We start from the raw sequence: 24,787 nt of genomic DNA on the forward strand, positions 1-24,787 counted from the left end.
GATTAGCATGCAGGTCAGGTTTGCCTTTCCTTTGCATGATAATCAGAAGACCTGGCGCCTCTCTAATGCCCCAAATCCCCTGCAATCCAGATGTATTGGTCCCCTTTGCATCCCCCAGTTTCCTTTTCTCCCACACCTTCCAATAGCCAATCGATCAATACTAATCATAATATAGAAATAATAATAATTATGGAATTATTATGGATAGACACGAATTTATTAGGAATCATACCTATCGTATGAATTTATCATAAATAATATAGATCAATTATTAATGCGTACCAATTGATCAATATTATTTTTATAATGTTCTTTTAGTAATAATAAATATTCATTTCATCAATGGTAACGATAGCGATAGATTTGATCATAAAAATATTATTTGATTAATTATTTCACGATTAATATCACTATAATAAATATAATTTCATAATAATAAGTGTTAATGGGAGTAACTGTCAATTTAATAACAGTAAATATTTTAATAATAACGATTAAGTTAATAATAATACATATCAGTTTAATAAATATTCATTTCATAATTATAAATAGTCATTTCATAATTATAAATATTCATTTCATAATGAGGATGAATGGTAATAAAAAACTCTCAATTTGATAATAAATATTATTTTAATAATAGCTCTTTTACTATTCATATTATTTTATAATAAAATATTATTTTTATAATAAATATACTTTTTTTTGTCGTGTCAGAAGCGACTTGAGAAACTGCAAGTCGCCTCTGGTGTGAGAGAATTGGCCGTCTGCAAGGACGTTGCCCAGGGGACACCCGGATGTTTTGATGTTTTCACCATCGTTGTGGGAGGCTTCTCTCATGTCCCCACATGAGGAGCTGGAGCTGATAGAGGGAGCTCATCCGCTCTTTCCCCAGATTCGAACCTGCGACCTGTGGGTCTTCAGTCCTGCCGGCACTGCGCCACTGGGGGCTCCTAATATACATTTAATAATAACTTTTAATAATACATATCCGTTTAATAATAAATACTAATTTAATGATAAATATTATTGGTAATAACTATTAATAATAAAAATATTATTAATAGTTAATTTAGTAATAATAATATTTAAATAATAACTTTATTAATTTAGTAATAATAATATTTAAATAATAACTTAATAACATACATATTGGTTTAATAATTATTCATTTAATAATAATATTCACTATAATAATATTTTATTATCTATTACTCTTGTACAATTTTTATTATTTAACTTATTATACATTGTTTTTATTATTTTAGATTATACTATTGTTATTTTATTGTCTATTATACATTCCTTATTAGTTTACGTTAAGATATTATAAATTATTATTTTTATTTACTATTAATAATATTACTTTATATTTTATATATTATATATATTACTTTATATTTAATATATATTACTTTATATTTAATATATTTCATATAATATATTTATTGTATGTTATTATTATTATTATAAAACTATCAATTTAATAACTATCATTTAAAAATAATATTATTTTAATAATAATAATAAATATTACTTTGCTAATAATACATATTCATTTAGTAATGATAATAACGATAGTCCAAAAAAAGACCTTGATCACAGCCTTTCCACTCCTCCCAATTGCAGGGATGGGCCAAATGAGAAAGTAAGGAAGGGAAGGATTGCTAAAGTTTTACGTTTCCATTGCATGAAATCCCAACCTTGAAGGCAAGGGAATGGGGTGAGTGGGGAGAATTAAAATTGGAGCTGTTTTATCTCTTTCCTAGACCTAATTCTTGTCTTTCTCCTCCTCTTCTAGCCGCCTGAGTTCGGGGAAATTGCAAGACCTTGGGGTCGGTGAAGGGAGCAAGCTGACCTTGGTGCCCACCGTGGAAGCCGGCTTAATGGTAAAGGACACACGGCAGATACAGCGTATATATATATATATATATTTCAATTTGGAGTCATGGCACCTCAACAAGAAATAAGTAGCATATCTCCTATGCAGAGCAGTGTATCTTCTTCTTGATTCTTGTGGTCATCCAGAGCAGGCAGGAAGTTGAGAAGCATTGTCACCTTGGCTTCCTGTTTTTAATTTAATTTAATTTGATTTCTCCCCACAGTCTCAAGCATCCAGGCCAGAACAGTCCGTGATGCAAGCGCTGGAAAGTTTAACAGAAACTCAGGTAAGGGAGAAAGACAGCATATGATTGTTGGGCATATATGATGATATTTTATGATATATATATATATATATATGTGTGTGTGTGTGTGTGTGTGTGATGTGATATACATACATACATATGAAATATTTTATTATGACTTTATTATATTATATATTATTTTATTTTACGTTAACATACATTATTATGTTACATTGTTTTGTTTTTATTGTTTTACATTGTTATGATTTTATTTATATATTGTTTTTATTTATGTTATTATTTTGCATTGTTATGATTGTATTGTTTTTATTTCTTTATCATTTGTATTGATTTGTAATAATTTGGATTATAATTTGTATGGTTTTTGTTTTATTTATTTTATTTATACATATTTATACAAATTTTTATTTTATTTATTTATTATTTTATTTTACGTTACTATTTTACATCATGATGATTATTATTATGGTCCATCCTTCCTTCCTGGTTGGAATGGGAGAATGGGAGTTGTAATCCAGATCCGCTTGAAGTGGCTGTGGTTGGCTTTCCTCCTCCTCACTCTTTATCTTCATGCCTGGAAGTGTAGTCCAACCCAAATGCTAGAAGAGCCTGGCAGGGTTAGATGTATTGGGAATAGTTTTGAGGCTTAGCCCCCATCTATCGAGGGGGCTTTGATGGTGCTTTTCCTGCATGAAGGCAGGTGGCCTTTGCTCTATTATTGTTGTTGTTGTGGCTGGGTGGCCATCTGTCAGGGGTGTTTTGATGGTGTTTTTCCTGCATAGAAGAAAGAAGGGGGTTGGACTGGATGGCCTTTGGGATCCCTTCCAGCTTCATGTATGTCACGTGTGTGTGTATGTGTGACTGGATGGCCCATGTCGTCACTTCTAACTGTTGTTGTTATTGAGGCTGGATGGCCATCTGCTGGAGGTGCTTTGATGGTGCTTTTCCTGAATAGAAAAAAGAAGGGGTCGGACTGGATGGCCTTTGGGGCCCCTTCCAACTCTATTGTATTATTATTATTAAGCAGAGGCTGGATGGCCATCTGTTGGGGGTGCTTTGATGGTGTTTTCCTGAATAGAAGAAGGGGGTTAGACTGGATGGCCTTGGGTCCCCTTCCAACTCTATTGTATTACTATTATTATTAGGCTGAGGCTGGATGGCCATCTGTTGGGGGTGCTTTGATGGTGCTTTTCTGGCATGAAGGCAGGAAGAAGGGGGTTGGACTGGATGGCCTTTGGGATCCCTTCAAGCTTTGTGATTCCATCATGTATCTAGTGTGTGTGTGGATGGATGGCCCATGTGGTCACTTCACACACTATTATTGTTATTGTTACTATTATAATATAATTTTTGAGTCTGGGTGGCTATCTGTTGGGGTTGCTTTGATTGTGCTTTTCCTGCATGGCAGAAGAGGGTTGGGTTGGATGGCCCCTGGGGTAGTGGTGGTGGTTGTTGTTGTTGTTATTATTATTATTATTGAGTCTGGGTGGTTATCTGTTGGGGTTGCTTTGATTGTGCTTTTCCTCCATAGAAGAAAGAAAGGGGTTGGACTGGATGGCCTCTGGGGCCCCTTCCAACTCTATTGTATCATTATTAAGCAGAGGCTGGATGGCCATTTGTTGGGGTTGCTTTGCTGGTGCTTCTCCTGAATAGGAAAAAGAAGGGGGTTGGACTGGATGGCCTTTGGAATCCCTTCCAGCTTTGTGATTCCATCGATTCAATCATGTATCTAGTGTGTGTGTGTGGATGGATGGCCCATGTGATCACTTCAAACTCTATTGATGTTATTGTTGTTATATTAGTATTGTTATTGAGTCTGGGTGGCTATCCGTTGGGGTTGCTTTGATCAGGCTTTTTTTCCATAGAAGAAAGAAAGGGGTTGGACTGGATGGTCTTTGGGATTCCTTCCACTTTATGATTCTACTGTGTATCTATTGTGTATATGTCTGGATGGCCCATCTGGTCACTTCCAACATCTATTGTTATTATTATTGAGGCTGGGTGGTCATCTCTTGGGGGTGCTTTTCCTGCACGAAGGCAGAAAGGGATTGGACTGGATGGCCTTTGGGGTCTCTTCCAGCTTTATAATTCCATCATATATCTATCATACATGTGTGTGGATGGCCCATGTGGTCACTTCCAACTCCATTTATTATTATTATTATTATTCAGAGGCTGGATGGCCATCTGTTGCGGGTGCTTTGATGGTGCTTTTCCTGCATGAAGGCAGAAAGGGTTGGACTAGATGGCCTTTGGGATCTCTTCCAGCGTTATACTTCCATCATGTATCTATAATATATGTGTTTGTGTGTCTGGATGGCCCATGTGGTCACTTCCAACTCTATTTATTATTATTATTATTATTATTATTATTATTATTATTATGCAGAGGCTGGATGGCCATCTGTTGGGGGTGCTTTGATGGTGCTTTTCCTGCACGAAGGCAGAAAGGGGTTGGACTGGATGGCCTTTGGGATCTCTTCCAGCGTTATAATTCCATCATGTATCTATCATATAAACGTCAGGAGAAAATGCCTCTAGAACATGGCCATATAGCCCGGAAAAACCTACAACAACCCACTGTCATATATGTGTTTGTGTGTCTGGATGGCCCATGTGGTCACTTCCAACTCAATTTATTATTATTATTATTATTATTATTATTATTATTATTATGCAGAGGCTGGATGGCCATCTGTTGGGGGTGCTTTGATGGTGCTTTTCCTGCACGAAGGCAGAAAGGGGTTGGACTAGATGGCCTTTGGGATCTCTTCCAGCTTTATAATTCCATCATGTATCTATCATACATGTGTGTGGATGGCCCATGTGGTCACTTCCAACTCTATTATTATTATTATTATTATTATTATTATTACTATTATTATTATTATTATTATTGTTATTGTTATGCAGAGGCTGGATGGCCATCTGTTGGGGGTGCTTTGATGGCGCTTTTCCTGCATGAAGGCAGAAAGAAGAGGTTGGGCTGGATGGCCTTTGGGATCTCTTCCAGCGTTATAATTCCATCATGTATTTATAATATATGTGTTTGTGTGTCTGGATGGCCCATGTGGTCACTTCCAACTCTATTATTATTATTATTATTATTATTTATTCAGAGGCTGGATGGCCATCTGTTGGGGGTGCTTTGATGGTGCTTTTCCTGCATGAAGGCAGAAAGAAGAGGTTGGGCTGGATGTCCTTTAGAGGTCCCTTCCAGCTCCAGGATGCTTTGGGAATCATTTTGCTTTATTATTATAAGGATTCCTGGGGACAATGGGTGTTGCAGTCAGTTGAGAGCGAGCAGCAAAGGGAGAGGCGCCCATGCAATGCCTCCCACTCAGAAAGGCAAAGGGTTACCTGGGGACATGGCAAGGGCGGGCGGATGGCTGGGAACCATGGCGTGTGCGTGCCTGTGCGTGTGCCCCCTCTGAGTCATTCCCCGGTTCTTGGAAGCAGCAGAGTGGGCTCGATGGATGCACGAAGCTTCTTGCTTTCCCCAGAGAAAGAGTGGCACTTGCCTCCACGGTCAGGTCAACGCTTGGGTTTCGTGGCTGAGGTCTCTTCCAATTCTATTATTCTTCTCATCTTCATTAATATTATAATATCTGTCGGGAGGGCTTTGATGGTGCTTTTCCTTCATAATGGCAGGAAGGAAAGGTCTGGACTAGATGGCCTTTGGGGGCCCCTTCTGAGCTGCTTTGTTCTTGTTTCTCCCTCCTTGGGCAAGGTCTCCTTGACCTGTTTCCCTAGAGCCGTGCAGGAAGCAAAGGAGGAATTATTTTTAGCTCTGCTGCGAAGGCCTGTTTCGGGCCCAGGAGGCTCCGTGTTCGAATGACGGTGGCGGCAAAGGGAGTGAGTCAGCCGCCCAGGCCCTTCTTGGAGTTGCTTGGCCTCCTCTGACGTCAAAGGAATAATCTGGGGGAGAAGCGCAAGAGAGGGAAGGAAGCAGGCCAAGGAGAAGGAGGGAGAACGCCTCCCGGCCTGCCTCGTGCATGCATGCCGACACAAGTCTATAATAGGACATGTCCGCTCGGGGTCCCGTGTCGAAAGAAATGGAATAATAATAGCAATGCTACCTTCCTGCTTGGCTGAATGGGGTGGACTGCATGGCCCTTGGGTCCCCTCTGACTCGATGAGAATAATAATCATCTCATAATAATAATACCACAAATACCATCTGCCTGCGACAAAAAAAATGGTGGGATCACAAGCTGGAAAGAGTCCCAAATGTAGACTCTGCAAGGAAGCAGATGAAACAATAGATCGCATCCTCAGCTGCTGCAAGAAGATCACGCAGACAGACTACAAGCAGAGGCACAACACCGTTGCTCAGATGGTTCATTGGAACTTGTGCCACAAATACCATCTGCCTGTGACGAAAAACTGGTGGGATCACAAGCTGGAAAGAGTCCCAAATGTAGACTCTGCAAGGAAGCAGATGAAACAATAGACCACATCCTCAGCTGCTGCAAGAAGATCGCGCAGACAGACTACAAGCAGAGGCACAACACTGTTGCTCAGATGGTTCATTGGAACTTGTGCCACAAATACCATCTGCCTGAGACAAAAAATTGGTGGGATCACAAGCTGGAAAGAGTCCCAAATGTAGACTCTGCAAGGAAGCAGATGAAACAATACATCGCATTCTCAGCTGTTACAAGAGGATCGCGCAGACAGACTACAAGCAGAGGCACAACACCGTTGCTCAGATGGTTCATTGGAACTTGTGCCACAAAAACCATCTGCTTGCGACAAAAAAACGGTGGGATCACAAGCTGGAAAGAGTCCCAAATGTAGACTCTGCAAGGAAGCAGATGAAACAATAGACCTCCCTCTCAGGGCCCCTCCTCCTCAGCTGCAAGAAGATCGTGCAGACAGACTACAAGCAGAGGCACAACACCATTGCTCAGATGGTTCATTGGAACCTGTGTCACAAATACCATCTGCCTGCGACAAAGAACTGGTGGGATCACAAGCTGGAAAAAGTTACAGAAAATGAACACAAGCTCCTCTGGGACTTCCGAATTCAGACAGACAGAGTTTTGGACCACAATACTCCTGACTTCACAATCGTGTTAAAAAAGTATGGATCATCGATGTTGCAATCCCAGGCGACAGTAGGATTGAAGAGAAACAACTCGAAAAGCTGGCACGATACAAGGATTTAAAGATCAAACTGCAAAGACTCTGGCACAAGCCAGTCAAGGTGGTCCCATTGGGTGCAGTGCCTAAAGACCTTGGCCTGCACTTAAACACAATCGGCTCTGACAAAATTACCATCTGTCAGCCGCAAATAGCCACCTTACTGGGATCTGCACGCATTATTTGCCGATACATCACATAGTCCTAGATACTTGGGAAGTGTCTGATCTGTGGTTCTTTCTGCTTGGCAGAATGGGGTGGACTGCATGGCCTCTGGGGTCCCCTCTGACTCTATGAGAATAATAATAATCTAGTAATAATAGCAATGCTATCTTCCTGCTTGGCAGAATGGGATGGACTGCATGGCCCCTGGGTTCCCCCTGGACTCTATGAGAATAATAATAATTATAATAATCTAATAATAATAATAATAGCAATGCTATCTTCCTGCTTTGCAGAATGGGGTGGACTGCATGGCCCCTGGGGTCCCCGTGAACTCTATGAGAATAATAATAATTATAATAATTATAATAATCAAATAATAATAATAGCAATGCTATCTTCCTGCTTGGCAGAATGGGATGGACTGCATGGCCCCTGGGGTCCCCCTGACTCTATAATAGCAATAATAATTAATAATAATAGTAATCATAATAGCAGTGCTGTCTTTCTGCTTGGCAGAATGGTGAGGACTGCATGGCCCATGACGTTCCCCCTGACTCTATGATAATAGCAATAACCATTAATAATAGTAATAATAGGAGTGCTATCTTTCTGCTTGGCAGAACAGGGTGGACTGCATGGTCCCAGGGGTCCCCTCTGACTCGATAATGATAATAATAATGAATTCTATCTTTCTTCCTGGCAGAAGAGGGTTAGACTAGATGGCTCCAGGGTGTCTCTTCCAATTCTAGCACTACAACAGTACTACTAGTAATAGTAATAAGTGAGGGCATCTGCACAGAGGTAGCCTGGCCTTTGTTGCCTGGAGGCATCCTCTGTTTCTGGTTCTTGTACCAGAATCAAGACAGTAAATAATGTACACCACTCAGAAACAGGACCACCCCAGACAACAAGCAGTCAAGGGCCAGTTAACACCTCTGAAACAGAGGGTGCTTCCAGGCAAACAGCAGCCAGGCGACCTCTATGCAGATGCTCTCTCTGATTGACTTTGCAAACGTCATGGCTATCGAAATGCTAATTCAATCTTACTAATTGCAACAGGACAAGGGTTCTTCCTCCCGGCCTGGACATTATTCCACAAAGGGTTTTTCTGAGAGTGGGGTTGCTCCTGCGGAAGGTTTCCCATTTGTGTGTGTGGGGGGGAACCCAGAGGCACGGATACGGATACAACTTGGTGTGGCTGAGGGCCGCATACAGCCTGCCTGGGCTACAAAGGAGGAGGGAGGGCAGCACAGAGGTGCCTTTGTCTTCTCTGTCTCAAGGGGGGAAGGCGGAGGCGGGTGGCTTCTCCTTTTGGGGGAGGCCTGCATATGGCCCTTGCCATCTGCGGGAGAACAAAGGGACGAGGCTCCATTCAGAGGGGAAGAAAGGGGTGTGTTGTGTGTTTTGGGATGAGCCCCCCTCCCAATGTATTGTGAGGCCTTCCTCCTGGGCCTCTCTGCCCTTGAACCTTCCTTCCCTCTTTCCGTCCTCTTTGTAGCCTTTCTAAATAGCGCAAGGCGGGCCAGAGTTTGTCTTGGGCGGCTGCCCAGTAGGCTTGTGCAGGGATTCGTTTTGGACGTTTGCCTTCGGCTTCTTTGGCTGGTTCGGAAGTCCGTAATGGCATGGGATCTGCCGCCATTTTTCCAGCTGCAACAGTGGCTGTCGAAAACCGACTGCTTTTGGTTTCTTTTGGTTACTCGTTCAGTGCAGGGAGGAAGGGAAAAGAGCCCAGGAAGCAAGCGTTCTTGAGCTCTTCATTGAACCCAGGTCTCCTCTACAGACAGAAAGGAGGGGATCCCGGGAAGTGAGGTTTCTTAAGCCCTTCATTGAACCCAGATCTCCCCTGAAGACAGAAAGGAAAAGATCACAGGAAGAGTGGTATCTTAAGCCCTTTGTTGAACCCAGGTCTCCTCTACAGACAGAAGGGAAAGGATCACAGAAAAAGTGATCTCTTAAGAAAGGAGGGGATCCCGGGAAGCGAGGTTTCTTAAGCCCTTCATTGAACCCAGGTCTCCTACACAAACAGAATGGAGGGGATCCCGGGAAGCGAGGTTTCTTAAGCCCTTCATTGAACCCAGATCTCTTCTGAAGACAGAACCCAGATCTCCCCTGAAGACAGAAAGGAGGGGATCCCGGGAAGCGAGGTTTCTTAAGCCCTTCATTGAACCCAGATCTCCCCTGAAGACAGAAAGGAGGGGATCCCGGGAAGCGAGGTTTCTTAAGCCCTTCATTGAACTCAGATCTCCCCTGAAGACAGAAAGGAGGGGATCCCGGGAAGCGAGGTTTCTTAAGCCCTTCATTGAACTCAGATCTCCCCTGAAGACAGAAAGGAGGGGATCCCAGGAAGCGAGGTTTCTTAAGCCCTTCATTGAACTCAGATCTCCCCTGAAGACAGAAAGGAGGGGATCCCAGGAAGCGAGGTTTCTTAAGGCCTTCATTGAACCCAGGTCTCCTCTACAGACAGAAAGGAGGGGATCCCAGGAAGCGAGGTTTCTTAAGCCCTTCATTGAACTCAGATCTCCCCTGAAGACAGAAAGGAGGGGATCCCGGGAAGCGAGGTTTCTTAAGGCCTTCATTGAACCCAGGTCTCCTCTACAGACAGAAAGGAGGGGATCCCGGGAAGTGAGGTTTTTTAAGCCCTTCACTGAACCCAGATCTCTTCTGAAGACAGAACCCTGGTCTCCTCTACAGACAGAAAGGAGGGGATCCCGGGAAGCGAGGTTTCTTAAGCCCTTCATTGAACCCAGGTCTCTACAGACATAAAGGAGGGGATCCTGGGAAGCGAGGTTTCTTAAGCCCTTCATTGAACCCAGATCTCCCCTGAAGACAGAAAGGAGGGAATCCCGGGAAGCGAGGTTTCTTAAGCCCTTCATTGAACCCAGATCTCTTCTGAAGACAGAACCCAGGTCTCCCCTGAAGACAGAAAGGAGGGGATCCCGGGAAGCGAGGTTTCTTAAGGCCTTCATTGAACCCAGATCTTTTCTGAAGACAGAACCCAGGTCTCCCCTGAAGACAGAAAGGAGGGGATCCCGGGAAGCGAGGTTTCTTAAGCCCTTCATTGAACCCAGATCTCTTCTGAAGACAGAACCCAGGTCTCCTCTACAGACAGAAAGGAGGGGATTCCGGGAAGCGAGGTTTCTTAAGCCCTTCATTGAACCCAAGTCTCCTCTACAAAGAATGGAGGGAATTATGGGAAGTGAGGCTTCTTAAGCCCTTCATTGAACCCAGATCTCCCCTGAAGACAGAAAGTAAGGGATCCTGGGAAGCGAGCATTCTTAAGCCCTTAATTGAACCCAGGTCTCCTCTACAGACAGAAGGGAAAAGGATCCTAGGAAGCGAGCATTCTTCGTTGAACCCAGGTCTCCCCTGAAGACAGAAGGGAAAAGGATCCCAGGAAGCGAGCATTCTTAAGCTCTTCATTGAACCCTGGTCTCTTCTACAGACAGAAAGGAGGGGATCCCGGGAAGCGAGGTTTCTTAAGGCCTTCATTGAACCCAGATCTTTTCTGAAGACAGAACCCAGGTCTCCCCTGAAGACAGAAAGGAGGGGATTCCGGGAAGCGAGGTTTCTTAAGCCCTTCATTGAACCCAAGTCTCCTCTACAAAGAATGGAGGGAATTATGGGAAGTGAGGCTTCTTAAGCCCTTCATTGAACCCAGATCTCCCCTGAAGACAGAAAGTAAGGGATCCTGGGAAGCGAGCATTCTTAAGCCCTTAATTGAACCCAGGTCTCCTCTACAGACAGAAGGGAAAAGGATCCTAGGAAGCGAGCATTCTTCGTTGAACCCAGGTCTCCCCTGAAGACAGAAGGGAAAAGGATCCCAGGAAGCGAGCATTCTTAAGCTCTTCATTGAACCCTGGTCTCTTCTACAGACAGAAAGGAAGGGATCCCAGGAAGTGAGGTTTCTTAAGCCCTGCATTGAACCCAGATCTCCTCTAAAGACAAAAAGGAAAGGATCACAAAAAGAGTGGTATCTTTAGCCCTTCATTGAACCCAGGTCTCCTCTACAGACAGAAGGATGGGGATCCCAGGAAGTGAGGTTTCTTAAGCCCTTCATTGAACCCAAGTCTTCTCTACAGAAAGAAGGGAAAGGATCACAGAAAGAGTGGTATCTTAAGCCCTTCATTGAACCCAGGTCTCTTCTGAAGCCAGAAAGAAGGGAAACCCAGGAAATGAGGTTTCTTAAGCCCTTCATTGAACCCAAGTCTTCTCTACAGACAGAAGGGAAAGGATCACAGAAAGAGTGGTGTCTTAAGTCTGATGCTTTTAATCTAGGTCTCAATGAAGGATATAAGGACAAGCGATGCCTATAATGACAAGAAGGGGAGCCTGGGAAGTCCTCCCAATTGTCACCAATGGGCCAGAGAGATAACGAATGTTTTTACTTCCTGGATTTCTGTTCTCCCCCCACCTAAATCCGCGACACCAAAACGGATTGCAGGCTGGGAATCATGACCACAGAGAATAAGGGAGAGAGAGGGTGCCATCGTAGTGTGACAAAGATTAGCAGTGGAGATTTTAACACTCCTTCAGTGGCCCAAAATATCAAAATATTTTGGGCCATTTCTCTGTTCGAATGCACGATCAGGCTCTCGGTGAGACAGGGGTTTCTGTTTTTAAGCTGCGATCCTGAGACCTAGAAGTCCCATCAGCATTGATGTTGGGGTGCATTTGGTTCTTTGCGACCATGGGTCAGGGATGGGTTTGTATTTTTGGAAGGTGGGGCGGTGTTCTAAAAAGATGACTGCATGCCCAGGGAGCGTTTCTTTTTTGCCTCCCTTTTGCTGACATTTCCTGCAAGAGAAAAGGCGGAGGAGGACACTGCGCCGGTGACTGCAGGAGGAAGTGGGGCGTTTTGCAAGTTCGGGGACTGACGTCAAAATAAGTCAACAGTGCTTTTGTTAACCAAAAAAGAAAGAAAGAAACACACGCTGAGAGGCTGAATCATGGCAAACAGATCCCCTCACCTGGGATCCTATTGCATGGCCCTCTGTGCATGCTTGGGGGCCTCCTTGGTGGTTCTCAAGCTGTTGTTTGGCAATTGTTTGTTTTCCATAGCCGTCTTTGCAGACTTTGGCAGCTGTTAGGATTTCTGGGAGTTGAAAACCAAAACATCTGGGGACCCACAGGTTGAGAACCACTGGACCAGAGCTTCCCAAGCATTTCATGTTGACACGCTTTTGAGACACGCATCAATCATGCCATGACATAGTCATTCAGTTTTACTAGCAAAACAAAAGTTAAACCAACCCCTTAGAAGAGATGCGGATGTAATAATGAAATGTTTGGGTGCATAAGATCTCTCCTAATAACTTTTTATTTACTGTATATACTCGAGTATAAGCCTAGTTTTTCAGCCATTTTTATAGGCTGAAAAAGTTCCTCTCGGCTTATACTCGGGTCAACGTTATTTAATATTTTACTCTGTTATTATTTTTATTACATGTATTATTTCACTCTATTATTATTATTGTATTTATTATGTTACTCATTATTATTACATTATTATTTTACCTTATTATTGTTATTATTACATTTATTATTTGACTATTATTGTTATTATTACATTTATTATTTTACTCATTATTACTGGCGGCAAAAAAAGCCAATGGGATTTTGGCCTGCATCAATAGGAGCATAGTGTCTAGATCTAGGGAAGTAATGCTACCCCCTCTATTCTGCTTTGGTTAGACCACACCTGGAATATTGTGTCCAATTCTGGGCACCACAATTCAAGAGAGATATTGACATGCTGGAATGTGTCCAGAGGAGGGCGACTAAAATAATCAAGGGTCTGGAGAACAAGCCCTATGAGGAGCGGCTTAAGGAGCTGGGCATGTTTAGCCTGAAGAAGAGAAGGCTGAGGGGAGATGTGATAGCCATGTATAAATATGTGAGAGGAAGCCACAGGGAGGAGGGAGCAAGCTTGTTTTCTGCTTCCTTGGAGACTAGGACGTGGAACAATGGCTTCAAACTACAAGAGAGGAGATTCCATCTGAACATGAGAAAGAACTTCCTGACTGTGAGAGCCGTTCAGCAGTGGAACTCTCTGCCCCGGAGTGTGGTGGAGGCTCCTTCTTTGGAAGCTTTGAAACAGAGGCTGGATGGCCATCTGTCAGGGATGATTTGAATGCAATATTCCTGCTTCTTGGCAGGGGGTTGGACTGGATGGCCCATGAGGTCTCTTCCAACTCTTTGATTCTATGATTCTTTGATTCTATGTTATTACATTTCCATTATTTTACTCTATTATCATCATTATTATGATTACATTATGTTACTCTCTTTATTCTTATTGGAAGGATACATAAGCACACTTACGTTGAAGAAGGTTAGAATCAGAGTTGGACAGTCTTATCTTAAATTACAGTGTTATGTAAATGTTAAAAAACATTTAACCTTCTGATGCCTCAATTAATGTAATTTTATTGGTATCTGTTTTTATTCTGAAACTAAACAGTATTTCCCACCCTAGGCTTATACTCGAGTCAATACGTTTTCCCAGTTATTGTGGTAAAATTAGGTGCCTCGGTTTATTTTCGGGTCGGCTTATGCTTGAGTATTTACGGTACATATATATATTTAAAATCTATGGTTTATTGCGTATTGCACATAAAGTTTCTCATGAGGTTTGTGTGATGCATATGCATACTGCAGCCGATAGGCGAACGTGTTGCGATGTAGGGTTTGGAAAACTCTGCTTTAAATGTTATGGAGATAAGGAAGTTTCTCCCTGTGTTTATTCCAGTCTGGAATACACACTAGATCAGTTTCAGAATGCAGGCCTGCCCTGTAGGGATGAGATGACCTCAAAGAATTGGAAGTATTTATATTATTTATATCTATATATCTGTATTTCATACATCTATATAAATAAAAATGTAATGTTCGTTTGTGGGTTTAACATAACTCAAAAACTACTGGATGAATTGGCACCAAATTTGGACACAATACACCTAACAACCCAATGTATGTCCTTCACGCAAAAAAAAATGATTTTGTCATTTGGGAGTTGTAGTTGCTGGGATTTATGGTTAACCTACACTCAAAGAGCATTCCAAACCCCAACAATGATAGAATTGAACTAAACTTGGCTCACAGAACTCCCATGACCAACAGAGAATACTGGAAGGGTTTGGTGGGCATTGACCTTGAGTTTGGGAGTTGTGGTTCACCTACATCCAGAGAGAGCTGTGGACTCAAACAATGATGGATCTGGACCAAACTTGGCATGAATACTCAATATGCCCAAATATGAACACAGATGGAGTTTGGAGGGAATAGACCTTGACATTTGGGAGTTGTAGTTACTGGGATTTATAGTTCACCTACAATCAACCCCCCCCCCCCCCCCCAGCTAGAGAATTGGGCCAAACTTCCCACACAGAACCCCCATAATCAACAGAAAATACTTAAGGCCATTGAGTCCAACTTCCTTCAAAGCCCTCCTGACAAAGAGCCATCCAGCCATAGATATGGATAGATATATATGATTCACACACACACAGATATAGTATCATAGATTTGAAAGGGACCCCTTAAGAAGGACAATTATATGTTGCATGTTCCAGGGTATGCAAACCAGACAATCTCCACATCAACACTGACAAAGAAGCAACAAGAAATACTGTTTACCCACAAGCATAAAGAAATTACATATATTAGAAACCAACACTTTGCATATATTTTCCAGATCACGAGACTGGGCCACAGCAACACATGCCAGGGGATAGCTCGTAGATAAATAAATACAAATGTAATGTTCGTTTGTGGGATTAACATAACTCAAAAACGATTGGACAAATTGACACCAAATTTGGACACAATACACCTATCAGGCCAACAAGTGACCATCACTCATAAAAACACTGAAAAACACAACAGAAGAGACTTAAAAAGCCAAAAAACAAAAATTACATTACAACACATGCACAAAACCACATATATACACACACACACACGCAAACACACATACACACACAAAACACATACACAGAGACTGGGCCACAGCAACGCGTGGCAGGGGATGGCTAGTGTGTGTATATATGTATACATATATACACACACAGATATATTATATTTGTTATGAATAACTTTTCAATAACTTTAAAGCATAGGTTCTTTTTACAGTAGAGTCTCACTTATACAACCTAAACGATATATTTCTTATCATGACATATATATAAAGTAAAGGTTTCCCCTGACATTAAGTCTAGTTGTGTCCAACTCTGGGGAGTGGTGCTCATCTCCGTTTCTAAGCCAAAGAGCCGGCATTGTCCATAGATGTCTCCAAGGTCATGTGCCCAGCATGACTGCATGGAGCACCATTACCTTCCCGCCAGAGTGGTATCTATTGATCAACTCATATTTACATGTTTTCCAACTGCTAGGTTGACTGAAGCTGGGGTTAACAGCAGGAGCTCACCCAACTCCCTGCATTCAAACTGCCAACCTTTCAGTCAGCAAGCTCAGCAGTTTAACCTGCTGTACTTACCTACTTATATATAAGTAATGATATATATCTAGGGTACAGAGATAGCCCTAGGGAATTTTCAACGGTAAGCAAACAGTATTTTGGTGCCCCCCTCCCCCAACCAATCACTGATAATATGTTTTCTGTTTGTAGTGGGAGTTCTGTGTGCCATATTTGGTTCAATTCCATCATTGGTGGAGTTCAGAATGCTCTTTGATTGTAGGTGAACTATACATCCCAGTAACTACAGCTCGCATATGTCAAGGTCTGTTTTGCCTCAAGAGTGCCCCTGGGCAAAATCAATTATTCTGCAAATGCTTACTTTGCGTAATGGGTTGAGCCGCCCCTGCTTAGGGTATTATGGTTGTCCTGATGGGCCTTGAAATTGACTTCATTTGTGTGTCTGAGGCTGAGTGTCACAACGGCTTCTTTTGCATGCTGTTTCCACTTAATAATAATAATAATAATAATAATAATAATAATAATGGGGTGTTGTGTGGTTTTCTGGGCTGTATGACCAATGTGTTCTAGCAGCACTTTCTCCTGGCATTTTGCCTGCATACAGACTGCTAGAATGCATTGGTCATGCAGCCCGGAAATCCACACAACACTACAGTAATTCTGACTGTGAAAAACCTTTAACAAGAACAGCAATAACGATTATATTTCTTCCTCTGTTTCCCTGGCAGGTGAATGACTTCCTCTCAGGGCGCTCCCCACTGACCCTCGCCCTCCGCGTCGGGGACCACATGATGTTCGTTCAGCTACAACTGGCTGCCCAGCAGAGCGGGGGTCCGCTCCAGCACCGCCATGTGGGCCCTGCCCGTGGGGAGCCTCCTGGGGCCACGCCCGTTGCCCCCCCCACAAGCCCCTGCACCAGGGCCCGGGGGAGGGGGTCCCATCCACGACGCTGGCCCTCGGCCCACCTTCAGCAGGGCCCCCCATGTACTGGCCTGCCAGCCAAGCCCCCCGGCCTCCCCACCTGTGGCTCCGCCCCCACCGTGTGGTCCCGCCCACCCGGTCATGGCAGCAGGAATGTTCCGGTCGCACGGCACCAGCACGCCAACGGCAAATGGGAGCCCGGCATCCTCATCCTCCTGTTCAGAGGTCAGTACGAAGTGGGTGAAGGAGCTGAGATTGAAAAGTGTGGATTTGAAAACAAAGTTCTGAGAATGGTTTTGAGAGGGGATGAGGGAGTGAAGGGATTTGGAAAGAGATCAGTGTTGCCAATAATAATAATAATAATAATAATAATAATAATAACTTTTTATGTTATTATTATTATTTTATTTATTTATAAAGCCTCGGGGAGATCAGTGTTGCCAATAATAATAATAATAATAATAATAAAAACATTTTATGTTATTATTATTTTATTTATTTATAAAGCCTCGGGGAAAGGTGAAAGAAGAGATTGAAATGACCCAAAACAGGATTGTTTTGGGACAGAGAGAGACAGATTCAGAGACAGATTCAGAGACTGAGTTGAAGGATAGTGCAGGGAAGGAGAAGTGAAAGAGGAGAAAGGTTTGCAGGAGTGCATGCATGTCGACTTTAGTGACTCTGGTCCACTCTAAAACCCATGGTGCAGGAACGGTCACAATGTGGCACTTTCTTGACATTAGCGCACCACCGCTTAGGAGTATTCTGCAAATTAAACAATTGCGTTTGAAATCTCCTCAGTTCTAGTTTCCGATGGGAAACGAGAGACAAGAAATGTTTGGGCACTGTGCCTCAACATGGCCTGGCATGCTCGGAAATAAGGGAGAGGGCGGCGGACGGTCCAAGCTGGTCCGGGCTTCAAGTGTTGCTCTGGGAACCCAGGCTCTTTCCACTAACTCAGGCCCTTTCTACACAGCTGTATAAAATCCAGATTATCTGCTTTGAACTGGCTTACCTGGCAGTGCAGACTTAGATACAGTAGAGTCTTGCATATCATTGTGCCAACAATGCGATGCGGTCGCAAAAAAATGCAATGGGATTTTGGCCTGCATCAATAGGAGTCTAGTGTCTAGATCAGGGGTCCTCAAACTTATTAAACTGTGGGCCAGGTCACAATCCCTCAAACTGTTGGAGTGCCGGATTATAAATTGAAAAAAGTATAAATGAATTCCTATGCAAACTGCACATATCTCATTTTTAGTGCAAAAAACACTTTAAAACAATACAATAATTAAAATGAAGAACAATTTTAACAAATATAAACTTATTAGCATTTCAATGGAAATACTTTTGACTTTTTTGTTGTGTCAGGAGTGCCTTGAGAAACTGCAAGTCACTTCTGGTGTGAGAGAATTGGCCGTCTGCAAGGACGTTGCCCAGGGGATGCCCAGATGATTTTGATGTTTTCATCATCCTTGTGGGAGGCTTCTCTCATGTCCCCGCATGAGGAGCTGATAGAGGGAGCTCTCCCTGGATTCAAACCTGCTACCTGTTGGTCTTCAGTCCTGCCAGCACAGGGGTTTAACCCACTGCGCCACTGGGGGCTCCTACTTTTGACTGATGAGATAGGATTGTTGTTGTTGTCGTTCGCTTTCAAGTCGTTTCAGACTTAGGTTGACCTTGAGCACAAGGGCCGGGTAAATGACCTTGGAGGGCCGTATCCGGCCACCGGGCCTTAGTTTGAGGACCCCTGGTCTAGATCCAGGGAAGTCATGCTACCCCTCTATTCTGCCTTGGTTAGACCACACATGGAATACTGTGTCCAATTCTAGCCACCACAATTGAAAAGCGATAATGACACCTGGAATGTGTCCAGAGGAGGGCAACTAAAATGATCAAGGGTCTGGAGAACAAGCCCTATGAGGAGCGGCTTATAGAGCTAGGCATGCTTAGCCTGCAGAAGAGAAAGCTGAGACATGATAGCCATGTATAAATACATGAAAGGAAGTCATAGGGAGAAGGGAGCAAGCTTGTTTTCTGCTTTCCTGGAGACCAGGACGTAGAGCAATGGCTTCAAACTACAAGAAAGGAGATTCCATCTGCACATGAGGAAGAACTTCCTGTGTGAGCCATTCAGCAGTGGAACTCTCTGTCCCGGAGTGTGGTGAAGCTCCTTTGAAACAGGCTAGATGGCCATCTGTCGGGGGTGCTTTGAATGTAATTTTCCTGCTTCTTGGCGGGGTTGGACTGGATGGCCCATGAGGTCTCTTCCAACTCTGACATAAACAGGCCAGCAGAACGTTGGATAAACAAAAATGTCAGATAATATGGAGTCTCCTAGTGTTACCCGTCTGATGCGGTGCTAAAAACCTCGAATACTAACAACGTGGACTCAAAGGGTTCAAGCAAGGCCTCGAGGATAGAGTGGCCCAGCAGGAAGTGCCCGGATGCGGAAGAGGAGTGTGGAAATCACAGAGGGAAGGAGAGAGGATGCTTCTGCTTTCTGTCCTGCCTCTTTTTCCCCTTTCGTCCCTCCTCCTCCTTGTCTTGCCTTTTTCACTTATTGGGGATGGAGAGAGAGTTGGGAAGCACTGCTTTAATTGAAGGGGAAATGCTGGAGGAAAAGGGGGCATCGGATAAGATGGAAAGATAAGCAAGACTCTACTGTAATCCAGTTCAAAGCAGATAATAATGTGGATTTTTTTTTTGTCATGTCAGGAGTGACTTGAGAAACTGCAAGTCGCTTCTGGTGTGAGAGAATTGGCCGTCTGTAAGGACGTTGCCCAGGGGGACGCCCGGAGGAATTGATATTTTTATCATCCTTGTGGGAGGCTTCTCTCATGTCCCCGCATGAGGAGCTGGAGCTGATAGAGGGAGCTCATCCGCCTCTCCCCGGATTTGAACCTGCGACCTGTCGGTCTTGAGTCCTGCTGGCACAGGGGTTTAACCCACTGCGCCACCGGGGGCTCCAGTCTGGTTTATTTATTTAAAACTTTTATATCCCGATCTTCTCACCTTCGTAAAGGGACTCAGACCGGCTTACAGCAAAGATTCAATGCTACTAATGCAAGTTAAAACATCATCCAACCATACAAGATTAAAATACATATAGATAAAATACATGTATACCAAATTATGTTCAACTCAGTCCGCATATATGGTCACTCACTTTGGTCTGTAAGCAGTCTCAGCCATTGTTCTGGGAATGCTTCGTTCCATAACCAGGATTTCACTAGCCTCCTGAAGGACAAGAGGGAGGGGCAGATCTAATCTCGCTTCAGAGAGAGTTCCATAGCCGAGGGGCCACCACAGAGAAGGCTTTGTCTCTCGTTCCCACCAAACACACTCGCAAAGTTGGTGGGACGGAGAGCAGGACCTCTCTGGAAGATCTTAACGTCCTTGATGGTTCATAGGAGAGAATACGTCCGGACAGATAAACTGGGCCAGAACCATATAGGGATTTATAGGTTAAAACCAGCACTTTGAATTGTGCTCGGAAGCTAATTGGCAACCAGTGGAGCTGGTGCAGCAAGGGAGTTGTGCACTCCCTGTACCCAGCTCCCGTCAGTAGCCTGTCTGCCGAGCGCTGGACTAATTGCAGCTTCCGGGCAGTCTTCAGAGGCAACCCCACGTAGAGAGCGTTGCAGTAATCTATCTGGGATGTAACCAGAGCATGGACCACCGTGGCCAAGTCAGACTTCCCAAGGTACGGGCGCAGCTGGCGCACAAGTTTTAACTGCAAAAGCTCTCCTGGCCACAGCTGAGACCTGGGGTTCCAGGCTCAGCAATGAGTCCAGGATCACTCCCAAGCTGCAAACCTGTGCCTTCAGGCGGAGTGTAACCACCACTGTCACAAGTGAGGCTGGTGGGGACGAGAAGCAGGGCCTTCTCAGTGGTGGCCCCTCACCTGTGGAACTCACTCCCAGGGGAAATCAGAACATCACCATCCCTCCTCTCCTTCAGGAGGAGGGTGAAGACATGGTTGTGGAACCAGGCCTTTGGGCAACCAGGCAATTAAATAAGACAACTAAATAAGACAATCAGATGTGTAAGATCAGCAGGATTGTCGAAGTGGAATCAAAAACAGATCTTTGAGTTAGTGTACACTGATAGGTAGGAGGAAGAATTAGGTTTGTATTGTTCTTATTGTTTTTATCGATTTTATAGATTTTATTGAGATATTGGCTTGAATTGTGGGTACTTTGAATTGTTGTACTTTTGTGATGATTGTTGTGTGGCAGGCACCTAAGTGTGCCTTGCTGTTGTAAGCCGCCCTGCGTCCCCTTCGGGGTGAGAAGGGCGGGGTACAAGAACCCCAAATAAATAAATAAATAATAACCCCATCAAGCACAGGCCGTAACCCTATGCCCTGTTTGACCTTACGACTGACCAGGAGTACCTCTGTCCTGTCTGGATTTGGTTTCAATTTGTTCGCCCTCATCCAGTCCATTACAGCGGCCAAGCACTGGCTCAGGACCTGAACAGCCTCCTTAGTAGCAGGTAGGAAGGAGTGACAGAGTTGGACATCATCTGCGTACAGATGACACCGTACCCCGAAACTCCGGATGATCTCCCCCAACGGCTTCATGTATATGTTGAATAACATAGGGGACAGTACTGAACCCTGCGGGACCCCACAGTACAATGGCCGTGGGGCCGAGCAGGAGTCCCCTAATGACACCTTCTGAGAGCGACCCTCGAGGAAGGATTGGAGCCACCCAAGGCCCATTCCTGCAAGGCGTCTCAGAAGGATACCGTGGTTGACGGTATCGAAGGCCGATGAGAGGTCCGGCAGAACTAACAGGTACACACTCCCCCTGTCCAGTTCCTGGCGAAGATCATCCACTAAGGCGACCAAGACTGTCTCAGTACCATGTCCCGGCCTGAAGCCAGACTGTGTCGGATCCAGATAATCGGTGTCTACCAAGAATTCCTGGAGTTGTGAGGCCACCACACGTTCCAGGACTTTGCCCAAAAAGGGGAGATTGGAAACTAGCTGATAGTTGACGAATAGAGTAGGGTCCAGTGATGGTTTTTTCAACAGCAGTTTATAACAGCTTGTTTTAAGCTCGCTGGAATATTGCCTTCCCAAAGGGAGGCATAAACCACCACCTTTACCCACTCTGCCAAACCCCCTCTGGCTTCCTTTACAAGCCAGGATGGGCAGGGGTCTAGGATGTGGCAGTGTAGAAGGGGCCTTCCTAAGGGCTGTGATGTTATTGCAATCAGCTTTTCAAGTTGACCCCAAATTGGGATGAGCCTTGCCCTAAACAACAACTGCCAAACCCTTCGTCGATGGAAAGAACATAAAGCATGCGAGTCCAGCACTGCTGCGCCACATCATTTCCAAGGAGGCTTCTTGGACTTCCTTGGCAATCCCTGCCTGGAGGCTTGCAATGCAAAACAAGACGAGGCAGCGCAAGAGGAGGAAAATGCATATTCAGCAACAAGTGATTACTAGTTAGGAAGTTCTCAAGGAATCCTCCTTTTCGAGCAGAATATTAATAGAGTCTCAATCTGCAAGAGGAAACTTCAGAGGGATCCATGCCTCGGGTGGAAGTGTGCAACAGCCCATCTGGGGTATTCCAAGGCTGAGAAAAGAGCTGGAACCAAAACAATCAAAGAGTGATGGTGCTGAGGGATGCAATAGATCAGCGTTTCTCAACCTGGGAGTTGGGACCCCTGAGGGGGGTGTCAGAGGGGTCACCAAAGACCATCAGAAAACATGGTATTCTCTGTTGGTCTTTGTAGGAAGTTTGGTCCAGTTCTTTCGTTGTAGGGGTTCAGAGTGCTCTTTGATAGGTGATCTATAAATCCCAGCAACCACAACTCCCAAATGTCAAGGTCTGTTTTCGCCAAACTCCACCAGTGTACATATTTGGGCTTATTGAGGATTTGTGCCAAGTTTGGTTCAGATCCATCATTGTTTGAGTCCTTTCTGGATATAGGTGAACTACAACTCCAAAACTCAAGGCCAATGCCCACCAAACCCTCCCAGTATTTTCTGTTGGTCATGGGAGTTCAGTGTGCCAAGTTTGATTCAGTTCCATCGTTGGTGGAGTTCAGAATACTCTTTGATTGTAGGTGAACTATAAATCCCAGCAACTACAACTCTCAAATGTCAAGGTCTGTTTTCGCCAAACTCCACCAGTGTACATATTTGGGCATATTGAGGATTTGTGCCAAGTTTGGTTCAGATCCATCATTGTTTGAGTCCTTTCTGGATATAGGTGAACTACAACTCCAAACTCAAGGCCAATGCCCACCAAACCTTCCCAGTATTTTCTGTTGGTCGTGGGAGTTCAGTGTGCCAAGTTTGGTTCAATTCCATCGTTGGTGGAGTTTAGAATGCTCTTTGATTTTAGGTGAACTGTAAATCCCAGCAACTACAATTTCCAATTGACAAAATCAATCCCCCCTGGGGACCCCCGACCCCCCAGTATTCAAATGTGGGTGTATTGTGTATTTGTGCCAAATTTGGTCCAGTGAATGAAAATGCATCCTGCATACCAGATATTTACATTATGATTCATAACAGCAGCCAAATGACAGTTATGAAGTAGCAACGAAAATGAAGTTATGGTTGGGAGCCACCACAACATGAGGAACTGTATTAAAGGGTCACAGCATTAGGAAGGTTGAGAAACACTGCAGGAGATACTTGAGGACTTGGAGGCTTGGGAAAATGGAAGCAAAGTAGGTAGGAGGAGGAGGAGGAGGGGATGTAAACAATGCTCTTGTTTGCAAAAAGCTCTGAAGTAACTTTCTTTCTGATCTGTATTGATTGGAAATAAAGGAATCTGTTTCCAAAGCCTTTACTTTGGCCGGATTTCATCCTAAGGACAAATAGAGTCTTAAACTTTGGGGAGATGTCATGGTCAACCGATCTCAGTTTTTTCCTCTTTCCTTCCAGGTCGACTGTGCGGCGCGTAGCAGCCCTTCGCCCAGCCCAAGCCAGCCTTCTCGGACCCGCAAGCCTGGCGCCGTGATTGAAAGCTTTGTGAACCACGCCCCTGGTGTCTTTTCCGGAACATTTTCGGGTAGGCCCCAGTTGCTTATCCTTCTCCCCATCCTTCTCCAAAAACAGGCGTTTTGGACTCCGACTCCCACAATGCCTAACAGCCTACCAGCTGCTCTTGATACCTTGGCCTTTTCGTAACCGGCTGATAGGGATTCTGGGAGTCAGAGTCCAAGATGCCTAAGTTGGCTTTGCTGTTGTTAGGAAGGAGTGGACACAGTCTGATTCTCTTTCTTCCCCAACGCAGGCACGTTGCACCCCAACTGCCAGGACAGCGCCGGCCGACCACGCCGGGACATCGGCACCATCCTGCAGATCCTGAACGACCTGCTGAGCGCCACGCGGCACTACCAGGGCATGCCCCCCTCCCTGGCCCAGCTGCGCTGCCAGGCCCAGTGCGCGCTTGCGCCCTCCCCACCCTCCTCCCCGCACAGCACCAACCGTGCCGCCACCTCAGAGAAAATGGCCGCCGCCATGACTGCTGCCGCCGCCAGCCAGCCATTGCACCTGGGACAGGGGCCCGTGGCTTGCAAACCCATCGTGACGGGTGAGTCTGCACATGTGACATGCAAGGCTACGGCAGGGGATTGGACTAGGTGGCCCATATGGTCTCATCCAACTCTATGTTTCTATGATCCTGGGGGAGTCTTTGCACATAGGGTGTCATAGATAATACCAAGTGACTCTTCGCATATAGGGTATTCTAGATCACAGCCCTGTCTGAGTCTTTGCATATATCGTGTTTTAGATCATGGCCCTGGGAGTTTTTGCATGTGGCACATTCTAGATCAGTGGTTCTCAACCTGGGGTCCCCAGATGCTTTTGGCCTACAACTCCCAGAAATCCTAGCCCGTTTATCAGCTGTTAGGATTTCTGGAAATTGAAGGCCAAAAACATCTGGGGACCCCAGGTTGAGAACCACTGTTCTAGATCGTCCAGTCTTTGTGTGTGGTGTGT

At 44.6% G+C, this 24,787-nt stretch overlaps 1 protein-coding gene across 1 annotated transcript in view; it reads left to right on the forward strand.

The window, feature by feature from the left end:
• MIDN (midnolin) overlaps positions 1-24,787 on the forward strand; it is a 40,016-nt gene that overhangs the window by 3,179 nt on the left and 12,050 nt on the right. The window contains 6 exon segments of the mRNA XM_060784818.2: positions 1,802-1,889; positions 2,106-2,168; positions 16,620-16,777; positions 16,779-17,037; positions 23,726-23,852; positions 24,078-24,377. Of these exon segments, the coding sequence (XP_060640801.2) occupies positions 1,802-1,889; positions 2,106-2,168; positions 16,620-16,777; positions 16,779-17,037; positions 23,726-23,852; positions 24,078-24,377 (995 nt within the window).

This window comes from Anolis sagrei, chromosome X, assembly GCF_037176765.1.
Source record: "Anolis sagrei isolate rAnoSag1 chromosome X, rAnoSag1.mat, whole genome shotgun sequence".
NCBI lineage: Eukaryota > Metazoa > Chordata > Lepidosauria > Squamata > Dactyloidae > Anolis > Anolis sagrei.